The 20,930-nt window shown below is 43.9% G+C and overlaps 1 protein-coding gene across 1 annotated transcript in view; it reads right to left on the bottom strand.

The window, feature by feature from the left end:
* The window catches only part of LOC119969285 (TSC22 domain family protein 1-like), a 229,973-nt gene extending 210,841 nt beyond the window's left edge, over positions 1-19,132 (bottom strand). Inside the window, exon 1 of the mRNA XM_038802698.1 lies at positions 15,797-19,132. Coding sequence (XP_038658626.1) covers positions 15,797-18,411 — 2,615 coding nt within the window. The 5' untranslated portion in view covers positions 18,412-19,132. The remainder of the gene's footprint in view (positions 1-15,796) is intronic.
* Between the last annotated feature and the right edge of the window lie 1,798 nt (positions 19,133-20,930).

Raw genomic sequence — 20,930 nt, 5'->3', positions numbered from 1 at the left:
GGCCGAAGCAGCATTTTATAAATCTCAGCATGACCTCTTTCCTTCTGTACTCTAGCGAAGGACAACAAGAGTAGGCCGTTCCAACCTTCACAAGTCCACTTCCCTGCCCATCCTCTCAACCCTTGACTCCCTTTTGGATCAAGAATCGGTCTTAACTCTGCCTTTGAAAGGGTCCAGAGAAGGTTCACAAGAATGATCTCTGGAATGAAGAGCTTGTCGTATGAGGAACGGTTGAGGACTCAGGGTCTGTACTCGTTGGAGTTTAGAAGGATGAGGGGAGGGGATCTTATTCAAACTTACAGCATACTGCGAGGCCTGGATAGAGTGGACGTGGAGAGGATGTTTCCACTTGTAGGAAAAACTAGAAGCAGAGGACACAATCTCAGACTAAAGGGACGATCCTTTAAAACAGAGATGAGGAGGAATATATTCAGCCAGAGGGTGGTGAATCTATGGAGCTCTTTGTCGCAGAAGGCTGTGGAGACCAAATTATCGAGTGTCTTTCAGACAGAGAAAGATGGGTTCTTGATTAATAAGGGGATCAGGGGTTATGGGGAAAAGGCAGGAGAATGGGGGTGAGAAAAATATCAGCCATGATTGAATGGCGGAGCAGACTCAATGGGCCGATGGCCTAATTCTGCTCCTATGTCTTATGGATATATTCAATGACAAGTGTCTAGAGGTAGAGAATTCTAAAGATTAATGAAGCAGAAGAAATTTCTCCTCATGGCCATCTTAAAATGGGAAATCCAGTATTCTGAAATGGACCCCCCCCCCCCCCCCCAAACTAATTCTAGATTCCCCACAAGGAAAATATGCATCACCAGCCAAAAGGAAAACATGTATCAGCATCTACCCTGTCAAGTCCCCTCAGAATATGTTTAAATAAGATAACCTCTCATTCTTCTAAACTTCAAAGCTTCTGGGCACAACCTGCATTCCACGAATTAACCCAGTGCAATGCTTTTCAAATGTTTTTGACCGGAGCCTATTTTTAACAACCGGGTTAATGGGTTGCTCACCAGAGGCCCTGGAGCTCACGCCTGCACTGCTAGCAGCTACAAAATGGAGGAATCTCTCTCACACCCAGGGCACCCGACGCAAGTGCACAGGGTATGCCGCCGCTTCTGGAGAGAAGACTCCATCGATGTTTTTTTAAAGAATTTGCTCCTGGGTCAGTGCGCTGATGACAGGTGGAGGTGGTCTGCCTCGCTGAGCACCGGGCCTGCACACTGATGAGGGGGCACGTATGCGGGGAATGACCGGCATTCTGAAAGCCGGTCACGGCTGGCATTTTTACAGCCAGACGCAGTGTTTGGGACTTCATCCAGTGATCAGAAATGTTGCGACCAATGGTCTTTCCCAACACCCACTCGTGACCCAGAGTTTGAAAATGACTTACCTAATGAACCTTCTTTGAACTGCCTCCTTACAGTAAGCATTCCACATACTTTAATAGCCTCCTCAACTGGTTCTGCTGTCTTCAAAGATTTATTTTCCTACACTTTATAGTACCATTTAGTTTATATTACTTTTACTCATGCTTCCTATCAAAATATCTTTACACTTCTAAATATTAAATTTAGTTGCCAAGTGTCAGCTCAGGCTGTCTCGGTCTTCCCGAGTCTGGTGTTAACTGCCTCAATAATTAACTACATTCCTTCTGAGCTTTGAAATTGTGCCCTGTATACTCAAGGCTGGGTCATTAACATATATCAAAAAGAGCAGTGGTCCCAATACTAACCCACAGGGAAGGAACACCACTGTACACTTCCCTCCAGGATGAAAAGTAACTTGTTCACCAGAACTCCAACACAAAAAATAAAATACTTAGGACTTTGGAAATCTAAAACAGCATTTCAGGTAGATGACCTTTCAAGTATTTTCTACCCGTTTCTCTTTCCACAGATTCTACCTGACCACATGAGTATTTTCAGCATTTCTATTTTGAATTCACCATTACTCTCTGCTTTTTCATCAACTTAATAAAAAAGGACATAATTCCCAATTAGGGATGTGAAGACTCAAGTCTTGATTTCTGTTTACACAGAATTTACAGTGCAGGAGGCCATTCGGCCCATCGAGTCTGCACCGGCTCTTGGAAAGAGCACCCTACCCTATCCAAAGATGTGCGGGTTAGGTGGATTGGCCATGCTAAATTGCCCGTAGTGTAAGGTTAATGGGGGGATTGTTGGGTAGGGTGATCATTGCTCGGCACAACATCGAGGGCCGAAGGGCCTGTTCTGTGCTGTACTGTTCTATGTTCTATGCCCACACCACCCTATCACCATAACCCAGTAACCCACTCAACCAACACCAAGGACAATTTAGCATGGCCAGTCCACCTAACCTGCACATCTTTGGACTGTGGGATGAAACCAGAGCACCCGGAGGAAACCCACGCACACACAGGGAGAACGTGCAGACTCCGCACAGACAGTGACCCAGCCGGGAATCGAACCTGGGACCCTGGAGCTGTGAAGCAATTGTGCTAACCATTATAATACCGTGCTGTCCCTTAAGTGTTTAGTGGATAGGGTTTTAAAGTTCTGCCCAAGAAAACTCATACTTTTCCCTACAAAGCAAACTCAATTTTCCCTCTCAACACCTAGCAGTGGTTGCATCAAGACAGCATTTGTAACCAGCCTAAGTGAATAAAACTGGAAAAACAAGCTTCCATTACACCCCAATTACTGAAACATCTCTCATGCTTAACTGCACTCCTGAGCGACTATCTCAAGTTGAATTAGAAGTAGAAGCTATTTGGCAGGACCGTATGTCGTACTAGGTGTCCAATGAACTTTGAAAGACAAAGATGAGAGAGAGAGAGAGACAGATAAAATGCGGAAGGTGCATCTTAATTACATCCTCTGAATATCTGTCAATAAACTACTCGTCTTGGGAGGCGAAAGTAGTAGCTCAGTTTGTGCACAGCAAGGATCCACAAACAGCAGTGAGATAAATGATCGGTTAATGTATTTTGTTGGTGTCTGAGGAATGAGCACTGACCAGAGAAATCCATTCTCTTCTTATAATAGTTCCCATGGAATCTTTTACATTACATGCAGGCAAGGCTTTGCTTTGATGTGCATTCCAAAAGATGGCATCTCAGTCAATGTAACACTCCCAAGGTACTGCAATGAAGTCTCAGCCTGGAAAATGTGCTCGAATCGTGGAGATGGGCTTGAATCAAAGAGCAAATGTTATGAAGCTAAGCCAATGCAGAAGAGATAAAATAGCAAGTTATGATGAATTACTTGAGACTCACTAGGAAGTACATCACATGAATATCCGTGAGCATCAATCTCCTTACCACTATCTCTGATAAATATGCAATATGACTCGCGCTACATTGAAGGGTGCAAGCTAAACAAGTTTAAACTACAAATTTGCAAAAAGCTTACAAAAGGTACAGAGTTGACAGAGGTTGCTGAAATAATTTCAAGTCTATACAACAAGAATATCCTACTACAAATAATTTTGTGCCTTATTTACTGAAGAGCCAATAAATTCAGCTCGGACCCAGTGCCAACTCAAGTCTGAAATGTTAAATATCTACTTTCTTTTACACTTTATTTAAAATGAGTTCTCATTTTATATAGATTACAGTTTGAGCAAAACTATTACATTCATCTTCTTAGTCAATAGAGGTCACAAAATCAGATGATCAAACAGCTGACCTATTACCTGCTGAATAGGTGCACAGGCCTACTTAGAAATAAGGATGGCAATTAAAGTGCCTTTCAAAAGACCGTGACAATATGTATAGAAAAGCATTTCATTTTTTTGAACCTTACTCATTTTACAGCAATCATGTGGTCTCCTGTTATTCATGGGTACAGAGGGTTGAGCACAAATCACAGCATAAGACGACCACATTACTTTTACACATGTATTTTGTGCACAAATTTAATGCAATGTTGAGATTAAAGCAGCTGTTTCCAACTTCTGCAATAATGAGCTCAAGTAGCTTTGTTTTATTTGGTGGGGAGGGAGGTTAGAATAAAAAAACAGGAAGCATGAAACTAATTAACATAGTAAATTCTGTCTAGCAAACTAGAAGGAGATATGGCAGTGTACAGTGCATCATTTGCTTTCTCGTCTCGCTGACCAATATTTTAAGTATACAAAATATAGGCACAATTCAAAGAAGAGCAGAGAGGTTTGTTCAGTGACCTGGCCAACACTTAACCCTCAACCAATAGGGAGCACAAATGAACTGTTCATTTATTGCATTGCCATTTGTGAAGGCTTGTTTTGTATCAATTGGCTGCCACATTTTTCACATTACAACAGTGACAGTACTTCAAAATGAAATGCTTTGAGACATTCTGGAAAGGTGCTTTATAAATGTTTGCCAGTCTTTTAGTCACATGTTAAACTCCTCCACAATGCAGGCCACACAGGTTCTATCCACAGACTGTGCGGAGTTAATACTTGGATGGAGTAGTGATACTGGTAAGGAAAAGAAAATAAACTCTTTCCTAATCATCATCTAGCCATCCATGTGCAGAAAGTATGTATTTTAGGCATAGTTGAGAACAGAAGTTGGCTTAGCTGCAACACCAATATACACGATACACATGAATAATGGTCACAAATAAGACAGATTAGCACCCGTAAAGTTCTACTCAAAATAAGTCCAACGTTTTCAAGTTGTCCTCGAAAACTTTAACAAAAAAGGAAAATTCCTGAAAAAGGGGCCTATTTTAGGTAGAACTGTGGCCATAGCTAAACATCTTCAGCTCATATCTATGCATAACTGAGTGAATTATGGGCTGTGGGCTAATCAAATTTTTAACTCAAGATGCCTGGGTTATACCCAATAAGTTTCCCTCATAGGTTCCTAGCACATTGCCTTGCACAGGCATTTAATCATTTCTCTATATTGATGGGCAGCATCAAGCATACATCTAATTACTTACCAACTTCCTGGTGGAGTGGGTGTGGAAAAGTGGCTCTGAAGTTGCAGCTAATGAGGTACTCCTTTTTGGCACTATATTTTGTGAAGACCGTTGTGTGCATTAATCTATTTCACTTGCATTTTCCAAAACACTTTTGCCACTTAGCGGTTTATCCACTTTATTTTAACCCAAGGAAGAAATATTTTGTTCATCCTTTATTTCCCAAGATTTTGTGACCCTCCTTTCAGGTTAAAAAAAAGAAGATTCAGATGATCTATTTATTTAGACACCACAGAGCCAAACTTAGCAACCAGAGTTTAAACAAATTACTCTGCACCAAAAGCCTGGCAGGAAATCAGTGACATGTTTCACTTAAATATGTATGCTTACCTACATCAAACAAAAATAAAGCCGCAGATGAGATTTCTAAAATACCTAGAAGTGGTCACAAGCCAATTTTAACGTACACAAACATGCTATAGGCCATTGCACTTGCACCATCTGAAAAACACCAGCTCCAAAAAAGTCCGAAAAACGCTGAATACATAGAAAATAGGGGGCAAGAGGCCATTCGGCCCTTCAAGCCTGCTTTTTGATCATAGCTGATCATCCAACTCTCTTTCTTTACTGTCAGGTCCTCTACTCAAATACTTCAGGATGGGACAAATTAATGTGAACTGAGAAATCTTGATCCTCAGTACTGCTAAGGAAGCACAGCTATGCCAATAACTCAACTCAATCAACTTCTGAAACCAATACATCTACTCAACTAACTTCTGAACCACAACACTGCACGAGAAGGAAGTGCAATGCTTCAACCAAAATTCAGCTTTTTTTGCATTCTTTGCTCTAAAAAGGTAGATACGGTCTAATGCAGATAGTGCAATATTTTTTTATTTCCAAAAAGGCCTTTGATAAAGCATGGCATAACACTCATGACTACAGAGCAGTTAAATCAGGGAACGCGTAAAATAAATTAATAGCAAGCTGCCTACAAAATGGAGAACAGTGAGGCGGTTAAAGGACTGGAAAATTGTAAAAAGCAGCGTTCTACAAGGTCTAATGCGAAGACCATGGTTGCTCACAATTTGCATAAACAATTTGAACTCCAATCAGAAGCACTGTTCCAAAATTTGCATAAAACACCAAATAGGTGGTGTAGTTAATGCAAGTTGACATCAATAAACTTACAGAATAGGTGTGTAATTAGCAGCTGAACTTCAATATAGATAATTATGAGGTGGTACAATTTGGCAGGAAGAATAAAGAGACCACAATATACCTTCAGCGTGAGTGTGACTCAAGACAAAATGATCTGAAAAATGACAAGGAATCATGTATACATTATCACACAACAGCAAAATCGCTGCAACATGAGGTGCTACAAAATTACAACACTTGAGATCTGTAGTAAAATGTAAATGTCTACGCTGCTTGAAATTAATGCAATGGGCTTCAAATGGGTAGAAAGACAAGTTTCCCATTGTTTACCTCCTATTCCATCAAGACTGTATAACCTGTATTACCATCAAGACTATATAAAATCACCAGTGACCTAAACATTTCATATATGTAATACAGGATGAAGTCCAATCTTACAAACAGAACATTATGATCTAGCTTCTTGTTGGTTTATGTACATCATTGACAGGAAAGCGTCAGCAAGGGGACAGGATGTCACAGCTCACAAGCTAAGGTTGCCATCTGAAAAAAAATCTCTCCACCACCTATGAAAACAAGGTGATCCAGGTGAACAGAAAGTCATGTCATTGATCTCCATTTTAACAGTACAGAAAATCTCACTTATAAACAAACTTTAATGCCAATATCACCTTCTGAATCTTAGCCATGCTGCCTCACTGCACCGAGGATCCAGGTTCGATCCTGGCCCCGGGTCACTGTCCGAGTGGAGTTTGCACATTCTCCCGTGACTGCATGGGTGTCACCCCCCACAACCCAAAAAGATGTGCAGGGTAGGTGAATTGGCCACGCTAAATTTCCCTTTAATTGGAAAAAGAATTGTGTACGCTTAAATTAAAAACAAAAAAAACTTCTGAATCAGGTGTAGACACAAGATTACCAAGTATTGACAACACTTTTAGGCCTTCAATAATAGGCAGATCAAATAAGAGCAACAGCTAGAGTTCATAAGTTTCACTTATACAGGCAGCAAGATAAAAGTGTTGCTATAATGGAGGATATTTCAGTTAAATCAACAAAAAATATTAATTGGTACCTTTACATTACCACTGGAAGCCAACGGGAAGCAGCTATCTACTTTGTGTCTCATTGAACTCTATTCGCAACTGTTGAGAGCATGGAATTTACCAATATGACATAACTTGCAGCTGACTGAGCACAATCATGTAAAACAAAAGGCAGCTTGAGAAATTAGATAATCAGTCATTTCACCAAGTGCTCTTGGTTTTTCCTGTCCTGTAGTAATAGTCACTGGCCTCAGAACATGGTTTCTGGGTTGCAGTACAAAAACAAACCTTGAGTAGTTGCTATACATGACAGCACACGACAGAATAGGCCTTATGTTTATGTTTACATTTGACCATCAATAGCCCACTCTTAAATAAACTTTGTATTTAGCAGCCTATTTATTGTCAAGCTTGGGACATTGGCAAAGCAATGCATTATAATTTCTGTAAATGCTCCGTCCCGAGTAAAGTTCAGATAGCAAGCACAAAACACACAGAGAAACTTCAGAATGTGCACTGTGCTCAGAGTGCAGCGAGCAGGCTCAAACATGAAAAATGGCTACTTGGGAGTCCTAGGTGGACGCATGGAACAGCAACTTCAGAAAACGAAGAGAGAAAAATGAAGGGGCTCAGTGCTGAGGGCATACAAGTGATTATTCAACACCTGAAGCAAGCTTTACCCTGAATCGGCAAGGATATGTCTCTGCAACTCAGTGTCAACACTGATACGGACACCGCATTTCCTAAACAATTGGCTATTTCAGGCACAAGCTAACCAACAAACTGTTGTAATCAAACTAATTTAGGAACTGAACTCAGTAACAGTGGAAATCCTACAGAGACAATACTGGAGCATTATTCACCTTCAGAAGGCAGAATTGTATTTAAAATAACATTAAACAGTCCCAGAGACCAAGTTCAATGCCAGTTTAATGCTGAATTTGGGTGAAGTGGTAACAGCAGTTCATGTGGCCACAGCACTCCTTGGTTCAAGGTATCTATCTGGGTTCTTGTTCCTGAAATACAACAGACATGGCCAAAGAGTACACAAGTACACGATGTACAAGCAATCCACTCAGTTAATGCCAACTTAGACTTTACTATTCCATACCTTCCTGACCAGCACCCCCATTCACTCCCCACCCCAGCCAAATGCAAGTTCCTCTAAAACTCTGGTCTGCTTTGCAACCTACACAAAATCCCACTTACCTATCTGTGCTTCCTGACCCAAAATTACTCCCAGTCCTCCAGTTGTAATTTCTCACCCGTGTGTTCAAATCCCTTCAGAACCCCACCCCATCTATGCAGACTGCCTCAAATCAAGACAACCTCTAGTCTCTTCCCAACTTACTTCAACACACTAGAGTGCCATCTCAAGCACTCTAAATTACTTCCGGAAAGCCTTTTCTCTCCTATTTACAATCTCTCACTCCCAACCCCTTTCTCTGAACAAGTTTTTATTCACTCCCAAGTGTCATCATTTTTGGTTCAGGGTGATTTTGTTTGCCTGACAAGTGTTATACTTCTCTAAAGCTTGGGAGATATCTTGCCAAGTGCTTCGAAATGCAAGTGGCTGATATTGCCCCACATCACCTGTGGATTCACCATATTGCCTCAACTTGCAAATACCTTTCCAGCTCCTACTCCCAAGCTTTGTAGCACTTATAAAGTGTTGGTATACAACTACATAAGGAAGCTAAGAGCCACTGAGCCATCAGCAACGAGCACTTTGGAGTGTGGTCCAGGACTGACCGACTCTGGTCAACATTTCCAAATTCATCGTTAAACTGTCCAAAAGATTCCTTTGCTATGCTAGCATAAATATCAATGATGCTGGTGGAGGGGCAGGGGGAAAAGAGGAAAAAAGAACTCTCATCCCAGTCTGATGTTTTACTTAATGGTTTACATTGTACAGGATTCTTTATTCATGGCATCTCACAATCTATCAGCACTTACACATGAACTTAAAATTAGCACCCAGGATAATGTACTTCTGTAGAAACAAGATAAAAACTACAGCTCCTGTAACTTCTCAGAGAACGTATCAAAGAGCTGCAAAATCCCAACTCCTCCAGAGCAAATTTAATTATTGGACTAAAAGGTAACTCATTTGAAAGGGTAGGCCTCCAGAATCAAACCAACAATATGAAATACCCTAGGGACCAATAAACGATTGATATTAAGGAACATAATTGATAAATATTGTATTGAATAAAATAGCCATGTCAAGCAAAAGACGACTTGATCTCAATTTTCATGTGATTATCTTTGAGATCAGGAACACATCAGTTCAGTTCCCTCTTTGAAGTTTTAACTTGCACACCCAACTCCTTTCAGACCAAATTGTGAAGTGTTCCCAACAGTACTGAAATTACAAGCTGTTGGAAGTTTGATGGGTCAAATGTCCTTTTTGTTGTTCCACATACATTAAAATACACAAGCAATCTTGAGTGGATCTGATAAATTCTCACCTCAGCTTCCAATAGGTTAAAACTGACTCTCTCAAAATACAAGCATGCAAAAGCTTTGGACAACACAGCATTGGCTGTGTCGATCGACTAATCTTGTATAGACTGCCTCAAAGCAACCAACCTCAGCCTTCTCTCCACTCCCTTGCCACCAGATTCAAGATCCCAAGCTACTGTAACAGACCAATTACGATTCGAGACTAAATACGGTTTGCAACTTCAGCACCTGCTGATCCAAAATAAGTTTCCAGACCCAATTCCTCACTTACAATTTGCAATCGTCAGCCTCAGCCGATCTGTGTCACCCCATGGTTGGATTATTTCTATGCCTTGTGCAATGCTCTGGAAATTTCAGACCATCCAAAACTCTGCTGTGGTTATCCAAACTCACACGTCCATCCAATTCTCTTCTCCTTGGTGGCCTGATTTGGCTCATGTCCTTCCATTTTGTATTGTACATAAAATCCTTCTTGGCTTAAACTCATACCAATTTAATTATTTCCAACTTTCCCAGGATTATCTGTGTATCTAATAATAAATTATTAGATTAGTGTCACAAGCATGCTTACATTAACACTGCAATAAAGTATCTGGTTGTGGCCTTGGGATCTTCTAAAACCTTTCTGCCTCACCCCCCTCAGCACAGTCCTTAATTTCCTCCTTGTTGACCAAACCCTTCCCACAAACTGGCCAAACCCTTCCCACAAAGTAACGTTTCCAGCTTAGTTAAATGCGCAGACCAACAATTTGCCACCAAAATCCATCCAAGTCCTCTACAGTGCTCCTGATCCAAAGCGTTAGTCCCGTCTAGATAGTCAGAAACAGCACGCATAGAACATAGAACAGTACAGCACAGAACAGGCCCTTCGGCCCTCGATGTTGTGCCGAGCAATGATCACCCTACTCAAACCCACGTATCCACCCTATACCCGCAACCCAACAACCCCCCCTTAACCTTACTTTTAAGGACACTACGAGCAATTTAGCATGGCCAATCTACCTAACCCGCACATCTTTGGACTGTGGGAGGAAACCGGAGCACCCGGAGGAAACCCACGCACACACGGGGAGGAAGTGCAGACTCCACACAGACAGTGACCCAGCCGGGAATCGAACCTGGGACCCTGGAGCTGTGAAGCATTTATGCTAACCACCATGCTACCTTGTGGGTGAAGCCAGCCAAATCCTGGGGAACATAGGGAAACAAGAGAAACGAGACAGTGATAAGGAAAGAAAAATAAAGTGTGAACATAGAAACATGTTGTGGAGATGCCGGCGTTGGACTGGGGCGAACACAGTAAGAAGTCTTACAACACCTGTAAGACTGGGGTGAACTTGAGGAAGGAGCAGTGCTCCGAAGGCTAGTGATTTGAAACAAACCTGTTGGACTTTAACCTGGTGTTGTAAGACTTCTTATTAGAAACACATGCAGAGGGAAATAATGTGACTGGAGCAAATGCATGCAAAAAAAAAACAGTGACACCAGCATTAAAGAAATACAGAGGCAAGATAAAGTGAAGTTCATCAAATAAGGAGACACTGTTGAAGAAGTGGAGAAAATGAATTATGGACACTTGAAGAGTTATAGGGAAAGAACTTTATTTTGCTCATGAATGCTCGTAAATATTAAGTATCAGAAAACTGCTCGAGGCAAATAGAACATTTGCACGCAGTATATTGACAAGTCACTATCGATGCAAAAATGTCCTGCAATATATCAAATTGGATTCATCATCTTTCAGGTTTGAGCCACAAGAACTAAAAATATAAAACTCAATTTCTTGTGTCTAGATAGTTGCAAAACTTTACATTTTCTAGCTTCATGCCAGAATTACAGAGTCTCATCAGGTTCCAATATTTCATTAATAATTTAATCTCCTAAAATCTCTCATTTCAGCATTCCATTACTTTTTAACTGTTAGGAAAGTGTTACACAAAGGTTCCACTCGCTTTTATTAGTTGCAAAGTCACAGATTTCTAAAGTTTAGACACCTATCAGGAACTAACAAGAAGAGAAACACAATCTTCATTTCCTCATCAGCTACTAGTAACACCAAAGATCTTCTTTAGGAGTTGTAAATTAAAAGTCAACCTCAACGCTACTTCAAGCAGCATTTTCAAATGCCTAGAACAATGGCAAATATCTAGACACGTTAAGATTTAGCTCGAACAATTCGAAGATTGGAAAAGGCTAACCAAAGGAAAAAAGTTCCTACCAAAATAAAAGAATGGTCATTTGAAATATATCATCCCAAATATCCTACAGAAGCAAAATGAGAAAAATCTATCATAAATTCACATTCATGCATCAGTTCTGATGTTACAATGTTTTAACGCTTGTTGTCCATGTTGGACTTTATGCCTATGAGTGAACTAAAAGTAAAATAACATTTGTAGAAATGAGAAGGGGGTGGGGGAGAAGAAAAGCAAGTGAGAAGCCAATCATGTTAGTCACTTAGATTTAACAGGCAGTCATAGGTTCACCTTAAATAGCTCTCAGCACATCACTGTTGAACTGATGTAAATTTTGACATATCAGAACACAGTAAAATGGATTAAATGATTTTTGCAGAGACCCCATTATCACCAGCTTCAAATAGCAATAACCTTTATGATATTTGAAAACTTTGCATTCTACAACCTCCCAGACATTCCCCTCCTGATCTGTCTTTCCCCTCTTCTGCAGGGCAGGCATTTATGCTGAAGTGGAGTTTTCAGACACGGTAAGCCTTCCATTTGACTTTCACATTTGAAGTGAATTTAAGAAATTGGAGGGGCGACCATATCATAACCCGGTTGGCTCCTGCATCTATTACATGCAAACCAGCAGGAAGGACTGAACAGAAACAGAAGATGGAACCCTGGGTGACTCTCCCATTCTCTCCAGTTTAGTTACACCAAAGTCAACATGCCTTAAACCACTGCTCAGTTAAAATTCATTAACTCAATGTTAACTAAAATAATGCTAGTACAGCATCATACCTCACAGTGCACATATCTAAAGAACAGAAGGGTGGTGGGGTCTTGCAACAATCTCTGCATTGTTAAAGTCAATCTGCAGCCCTTTGCAACAAAGCCGTAAGATTTAGCACAAACAAAATACACACATGCATAACAAACATTTTCAAAAGCCAAACCGGGTTTTCACAGATAAAGGGGTCTCTATATCAAAACCTGCATTTTCAGTAACTTTAAACATGCTAAATGGAAATAATACTGCTAATTCATAAAAACAAAGGAGAAGACTATTCGTATTCTAGGTGTTTTTCAGCTCAGACTATCTTTGGCAGTCATCTTTTCGATCTATCTGAATTCATCAACCATCTGTTAAGCATGTGTATAAACTTTGGCACAAGGCATCAATTTGGCAGCAGCTCCATGCCAATCACCAATGAAAGGGAGGTATAACCAAGTCCCCTGTTCAGAATGCTATAGCATTACACTATTCCATAGCAATGTAGGGCAGAGAAGCCAAACAACTGGCTGATTCAGTATGCAGTGTTCAGCTCATATTCTACACTGGGTCAAATGTCACTTTCTAAACTATTTTGACGAGTGCTGTGTTTGCAAGGCAATGCTTTCCTCTTTATTTCTAATTTTAGGAAAAATATTCTTCATAAACCGGCTACTGAGTGTGCCCTTTCGTAGCAATGCTCCATGTAACTCAAATTGATATGTCAGCAATAACCACTGGGCATCAGTGGCTCAAGTGCAAAGTTCAACACCTTTCATTTGAAGATATAAATCTTGTTCAGAGTTTAATTATTCCAAATAAAGAATATTTTAATTATTCATTAGCTCTCCCTATGTCCTTCAATTTTTCTGCTAACATTCTCCCTTTTCTAATCCTCCCACTATCTTGTTTTTTTAAAACTCATTTTATTCAAACTTGTATCAAAGTAGGTTACAGCAAATAAACACCCCGGGAAACATTCTTCCCAACAATCAACTAAATAGCTTGTACAGATTTTTCTCCTTTTTCACCCCCCACCCCACCCCCCTGCGACGAACAGCTCCTCAAACACAGTCACAAACATCTCCCACCTTTTCTCAAACTCCCCTGCTGAGCCCCTTAACTCATACTTTATCTTCTCTAACCGCAGGAAGTCGTACAGGTTACCCAATCATGCTGCTACCCCTGGTGGCGATGCCGACTGCCACTCCAGCAAAATTTGTCGCCATGCAATCAGAAAGGCGAAGGCCAAGACATCGGCCTTCCTCATCTCCATGAGCTCCGGTTTCTCTGAAACCCCAAATGTCACCACCAAAGGGTCCGGGTCCACTCCCTCCTCCACAAACCACAAATACTCCCGCCCAGAAACTTCCCAATTTTTCAGAACCCCAAAACACGTACGCATGATTTGCTGGCCCCCGCCCACACCTCTCACACTCATCTGCTACCCCCTGAAAGAACACACTCATTTTTGCCCGAGTCATATGCACCCTGTGCACCACTTTAAACTGTATCAGGCTCATCCTTGCACAAGAGGAGCTCCCGTTTACCCTTTGCAGTGCCTCACTCCATACACCCCAATTGATCTCCATTCCCAACTCCGCTTCCTATTTCTCCTGGATCTTCACCACATGCTCGTCTCCCTGCTCCCCCAGCCACTTATACATATCCCCAATTCTTTCCTCCCCTTCCACAGGTGGAAGCAGCACTTCTCCAGCACGGTATATCCCGGCAATCTAGGAAACCCCTCCCAGACATTTCGTGCAAAGTCTCTAGCCTGTACATATCTGAACTCACTACCGCTCGGCAGCTCTACCCTCTCCTTTAGCTCCTCCAGACCGGCGAACCCTTCCTCCAAATACAAATCCCTCACCTGGACTAGCCCACTTCCCTCCACCTCCTGTATACACTATCCATCCCCCCAGCTCAAACCCATGATTCTCGCACAGCGGCGTTAGCACCGACATCCCTTCCACCCTAAGATGCCTCCTCAGCTGATTCCATATCTTCACCGTGGACTGCACCACTGGGCTCCCTTAATACCTACTCGGAGCCATTGGCAATTCTGCCGTCACCATAGCCCTCAAACTAGACCCCTTACAAGATCCCTCCTCCATCCTAACCCACTCGACCCCTTCTCATAGATTATCATAGCATTTACAGTGCAGAAGGAGACCATTCAGCCCATCGAGTCTCCACCAGCTCTTTGAAAGAGCACCCTACCCAAGCACACACCTCCACCCTATCCCCATAACCCAGCAACCCCACCCAACACTAAGGGCAATTTTGGACACTAAGGGCAATTTAGCATGGCCAATCCACCTAACCTGCACATCTCCTTCCCACCACCGCCACACCTTGTCCACATTCGCCGCCCAATAATAATGAAGCAAGTTTGGCAACGCCAACACCCCCTGCTGCCTCTGAAGCAGGGTCCTTCCCACCCTCGATACATTCCCCGCCCATACAAAGTCAGAGATGATTGTGTCCACTTTCTGAAAAAAAAGCCTTTGGTATAAAGATCGGGAGAGCATGAAAGATAAACAAGAACCTCAGCAGAATATTAATTTTCACCACTTGGACCCTCCCCACCAACGTTAAGTGCAGAGTCCCATCTCATAAGATCCTCCCAGGCCTCCTCCACCAGCTTTGTTAAGTTCCACTTATGGAGCCCCGTCCATTCCCTCACTACCTGAATCCCCAAGTACCTAAACCTATCCCACGCTATCGTAAATGGCCTCATCCCCCCACTATCAACTGCAATGGGACTATTCCTCTGACAACACTGATTGTGACAACACAAAAGCTGCACGATGAAGTAGAAATTACAAGCCTTTCTTCTGGTTGTTTCAATTCTTACTTCTGTAATTTTAAATGTCCATGTTTTGACTATGCTATAGAAGATTTTACGGTCTGACTTTCTTGTTTGCCGACTGCAGACTATTCTTGTCTTACTTAATTGCAGTATTTTGGAGATTACCTTTATCTAGCAACGGTTAATTTAAGAATTTTAAAAATGTTGTGTCTACAGAAGACATTTTGGTTTGTGATCGGGTCCACGGTGCAGTTAAATACCTTTGAAGAAAATTATTTTTAAAATAATAAATTAGGTTGGAATTACATGTAAAAAGCAGTAGCAGTTCAAAGAATTAAGTGCAAAATGCAACAAATGCATTTGTTGCAATAGCTTCCTTTAAAATTATTTTATTCACAAACATGGAGTTCACACTTTTCAAGAAGGGCTTTGCCAAAACCTAGTCTTACCTGTCATCTTCACCATCCACAGGTTGCATGGATAGTGGCAAGGTCTTTAAAGGAAGTAGCGATGCAGAAGCAGGCAGATTGGCACTGCTGGCAATTTCCTGGACCAGAGCAGAAGCTGCACTCAGTACGCTTTCTCCAATAGCTACCTGTTGTACATTCAACACTGGCTGGTCTGCCTGCCGCCGTGAATCTTCCACTGCATTCAATAGTGACTGGATGGGAGCAGAGTACTGAACATAGCTAGGCACCATTTTCTGTGGTCCTCCCTGTACCACAGGGAGGCTTGTATTCATTGGTATAGAAGGCTGACTGGCATTCTGAATCAAACTGCCATTCTGCACAGAGCTCTGCGTGGTGGTTTGCTGTGGAACAGCATTTGCAGGTGCAGTAGGCATATTGGTAGATACATTAGATCCAACACTAGGCAGGTTGGCATTGACAGCGGATGGTGTAGAACTTATTCCAGTTATTGGCTGATTGTTCACACTTTGAATAATACACTCGACCCCTTGACCTTGTGGTTGTGATGACAACTGCTGTTTTGATGGTGCCACAGTTACCTGCTGCACAAGCCCTGATGCGCTGACCTGTGGTTGTACCATCCCGCTCTGCAATGGCTGTGCTGGGACAGGTTGAGAAGCACTTGGCTGCAAACCGATCGGCGTCGACTTGTTAATTGGTGGTGAGCAAGACTGCTGTAACAAAGAGATTGTATTCCCTTGTTGACCAGTTACCAACTGCCCATTGGCAGCACCAGTAGGTGGCATCATTGCTGAAACATGTCCCACAGGCTGACCTGGTGTCTGTCCAGATTGTGCTTGTACTAATGCAGATTGTGCTTGGCCTTGAACGAGTTGTGGTTGGCCTGAAGGTGCTGCTGTTGATCCGACCCCACCACTGCTTTGCTGCATGGTTTGTGCAGAGGATTGCATTTGAGGGTGCTGCACATATTCTGTAATGACAGCACTTGTATTTGATGACATAATATGATGTGTTGTCATCTGTGAAGCTGGTAGTTGCTGAGGATACGATAGTTGCTGAGGCTGGGACACAGCTGACATCGTCTGTGAAGGCTGTTGTTGTTGCTGAGAATATGGTAATTGCTGTTGGATTGGAGCTTGTTGAACACTCGGTACATTACCGAGACTTGTTCGACCAGAGAGGGGAGCACTTGGCCTTTGCTGCGAATGCATAACATCTTGTGAATGCAGCTGGGCTTGTGCAAGCTGCGGCTGGGAAACACTCTGTGCAAGAGGACCACTGCTGCTAAAATCCAACTGCTTATTACACAGTGCTTGGAAGGCCTGTTGCTGAGGTGCAGAAACCAACCCTGGCTCCCCATTACCAGCATTTTCTATGTAATAACCTACTGCACTCAAAGTGCTGCTCACCGAACTCCCTCCACTTGTACTCTCCCGTTCCAGATTTGCATCAGTGGCAGCAACTTGCTTTACACTTTCCATTGTCCTGTTCACAGGGGTGCCTTCGGTGAGAACAGTGACATTTTCCTTGTCATAAAATTCAGTGCAAACCCAGCGACCCTTCTTATATGGTTCAGTACTGGAATCCAGTTTCACAACCCTGAACCTGGAACTGCCAGCTGCTGGCTGCTGGCTTACTGCAGGCACTTGGACTCCTGCTGCACAAGTGGAGATTGCAGCATTAGAAGCCCCAATAACACTGTTATTATTACCAATACTTGTCCCACCAACGTTGATGTTTATATTGCTACTAACACCGCTCAATCCACTTACAGTTCTAGCATTAGCTGGGGTACTGATGTTGGAAGTCAGTGGCGTTGGTGCACCAACTGAGCTGCTCAATAATCCAGACATGGGTGTACTGGTACCATTTTTTTCAGTACAAGTGGTAACGCTTCCAGGAGGGATTATTCCTCCTGCTGAAGGTGCAGTAGCAGCACTGACCATGCCGGGCCCTGCCACCATGGCAGGGTGATGGTGGAGGTGATGATGATGGAGGTGATGGAGAGGATGATGGTGTGGATGGAGGCCGTGGATGCTCCCGTTGAATAAAGCTGGCTGGTGCTGAGGCAGGCGAGGCTGATTGGGAGACAGGGCGCTGGGGGTCTCCGCGTCCCCCACGTTGTTGAGAGTCTCCTCAGAGGAGCTCCGCTCCGGTTCGTAGTCGGTGGCCCGGGAGACATCCAGGATCTCGGAAGACGACAGGTCCTCGGTGTGAGACTCGTCCATATCGTCGTAACTCTCGGTGTCCTCGGCGATGCTGTTGTTAGAGCCGGCGTTGTTCTGTGCCGGGGTCACGCTGGTGATCTGAAAGCCGCTCTTCTTCTTCATCTGCGAGCCGGCCATGGAGCCGGCAGCGGGAGGAGCGGCGGCGACGGCGGCAGGGGCGGGAGCGTGGAGGCTGAGACTCTGCGGCGGATGAGGCCCGGCCGGCATCGAGCCGGGGTTGCCGGAGCGGAGGCTGCCCGGCGGCCCGTCATCCGGGTGTGGGCGGCCGCCGGACATGGGGCCCATCAGGCTGGAGAGCGAGGCCGAGGAGGAGGCCGCACCGGCCGGGGGGTTGTTGCTGCTCCGCCGGGGGTAGAGCGGGTGCGCCATCTTCCTGTCCGCCGCGCTTTCCGACTGGTGCATCATCGGGCGGGGGGGAAGAGGAAGGGGATAAGGGGGGTGGAGGGCGGGCTAGAAACACAACCCTTTTTTAAAAATGTCTCCCCACCAACACAAAAAAAGAAACCCCGTCTAAACAGCCCCCTTTACCACAGACTGTCTCCCCCCCAAAAAATAATAGAGCCGAGACTGCGGCAAAGCAGCCGGAACAGGGGGGGGATGTGAGGAGCTGTACCGAGGGAAGCAGGCAGCCGGCCGGCCGGTGTCTGCTCTCTGAGCCCAACCCCCTTCCCCTCAGACTGAGCTCATGAGAGACCGCCTCCTCCCCCTCTCCACCCGCCGCCTCATCTCAAAGCTTCACTCCAAAGGAACGGGGGCCGCTGCCACCCACCCCGAGAGAGAGAGCAGGCTGGCTGGGCCTCCGGTCACTTACCCCCTGTGTAACCCTAGAACGGGGCGCCCGGCCGGCACCACCGCAAGGCCCAGCTTCACTCACTCACTGGGACAGACTGGGGGGGGGGGGGGGGAGCCGTTTCACCGCATCATTCAAATATTAATATCTAATCTTGGTGCGGAATTATAAAAAGGAGAGAGGGGGATTGCCGTCTCCCGCTCAGGGTTGGTGCCGAAGATCCCGGTTGCTGAGGTGGGCAAGTTTGGAGACTCTCCGTCTCCCCGCTCCTCTTATTTTGTGACCAGGGCGGCTTTTCACTCACTGCCGCTTGTCACCGGAGAAGTGAGCGCCAGCAAGATGGCGACCGCGCAAGCGCAGCAGGGCTCTCTCCTCCCCCTCCACCAACACAGACATAAAGCCGTCTGGAAACCAGAGTGGCGGAAACTGCCGAACCGGCCCCCACTCTCGGATGTGGGCGGGGGGTGACCTGTGTGACGGAGATTGCCGAGCTGCCGCCACCTTGTGTGACGGAAATTGCCGACCCCCATCACAACTATGGCCGACGGAGATTTCCGAACTGCCACCTGCTTTGCTGCCGCCGTGTCGAAAATTACCGAATCAGCCCTCCTCCGTCGCCGCCGTAAATGACGGCAATTGCCGAGTTTCCCCCCTTCGCCGCCACAATGGCCGACGGAAATTGCCGAGCCCGTCTTCGGGCGGGAGCCGCCTTATATTGTCTGACTGAACGACCGCCCGATGAGAGCCGAGCAGCTTCGGGACAGCGATCGAAAATGACCCAGAAGCAAGGTGTCCGAGCATTGCGGACCTGCCAACCTTCCCAATGCGGAAGGAAAGGAGTTTCATTCATTTCTTTCCCAATCTTGACTCACGCCAGTCGAAAGTAAAGCCGGCCCCAGATGGTTCTAAATGAGTTTTCAGTCCCTGTCAGGTTCACTGGTCATAAATGTTAGTCGTGTGAAGTATTTCCATGTTGTAAATGGGTTGCCACGAATTACATAAATCTTACCCCTATTTCCTGGATGTTGGGGCCATAAAGTGCAGCTTTAAAAGGCTCGCCAATTTGATAACTGCACCGTGCATTCTTGGAAATACTTGCATTGATATAGCTCTTTTCACCAACAAAGATGCCCCAAAGCACTTTACAGCCAATTTAGTGCTTTTGAAGTGTAGTCTCTTGTTCTAATGTAGAAAACACCACAGCCAATCTGTACACAGTAAACGCCCACAAATAGCAATTTGATAATGACCAGATTTGTTTTTGGTTCTATTCAGTGGGGAATAGAACATCAAATGCACCAGGGATGGTAAAAATGCCATGAGATATTTTTTCACCCTCTCCTCAGTTTAATCCCTCATATGTAAGACTGCACCTCTGTACCAGCCTTGATTTTTGTAATTAAACCCTGGAGTGGGACTTGAACCACAGAACCTTATGACTCAGAGGTGAGAGTATCACCACTGAGCCAGAGCTGACACTCTCTGATACCTGTTCGTTCGCTAACTCATTGTCCTAATAGATTAGCCACTCCCCTTTTCTGTATCTATGTCTTGTCTTTGCAGCAAATACACTTGAAAAGTAATTTATTGGCTGTAACCAACAACAAACTGTACTTGTGTATTCTTTAAGGTAATAAAACATTCCAAGGTGCTTCACAGAAACATTACAAAGCAATATTTGACATTGAGCCATGTAAGTAGATATTAGAACAGGTGGCCAAAATACTGGTTGCAGATGTAGGTTAAATGCTTTGTTATCTCCTGAGGCCAAATCACTACATGAATGCAAGCTTTAAAAAATATATATGTTCATCACTATTCTTTGTGGTCGGTAACAGTACATTGCAGTCTGAAAATTATGCTGACAACATTATTATTGTTTGTACTCAATGCCGCACATTAGGATAGCTATGAAATTGTATTAAATACGCAATTGTATTGATTTTAAAGTGTTAAAAAGGAATTCCCAATCTTAAATAAAAAGTGAAATAAATATGAGAGATTGACATGACTAAATCAACATGATCGATGTACATATAGGGAGCACTGCTCATCAGTAGAACATGAACCTGGTTCGAAGAATTATCAGGCGAGCATTATAAACAAATTCTATAGAACTGCTTCCTGAGTAAAC

The sequence above is a fragment of the Scyliorhinus canicula genome, chromosome 7 (genome assembly GCF_902713615.1).
Source record: "Scyliorhinus canicula chromosome 7, sScyCan1.1, whole genome shotgun sequence".
NCBI classification, from domain to species: domain Eukaryota; kingdom Metazoa; phylum Chordata; class Chondrichthyes; order Carcharhiniformes; family Scyliorhinidae; genus Scyliorhinus; species Scyliorhinus canicula.
This window is presented reverse-complemented; position numbering and strand designations above follow the sequence as displayed.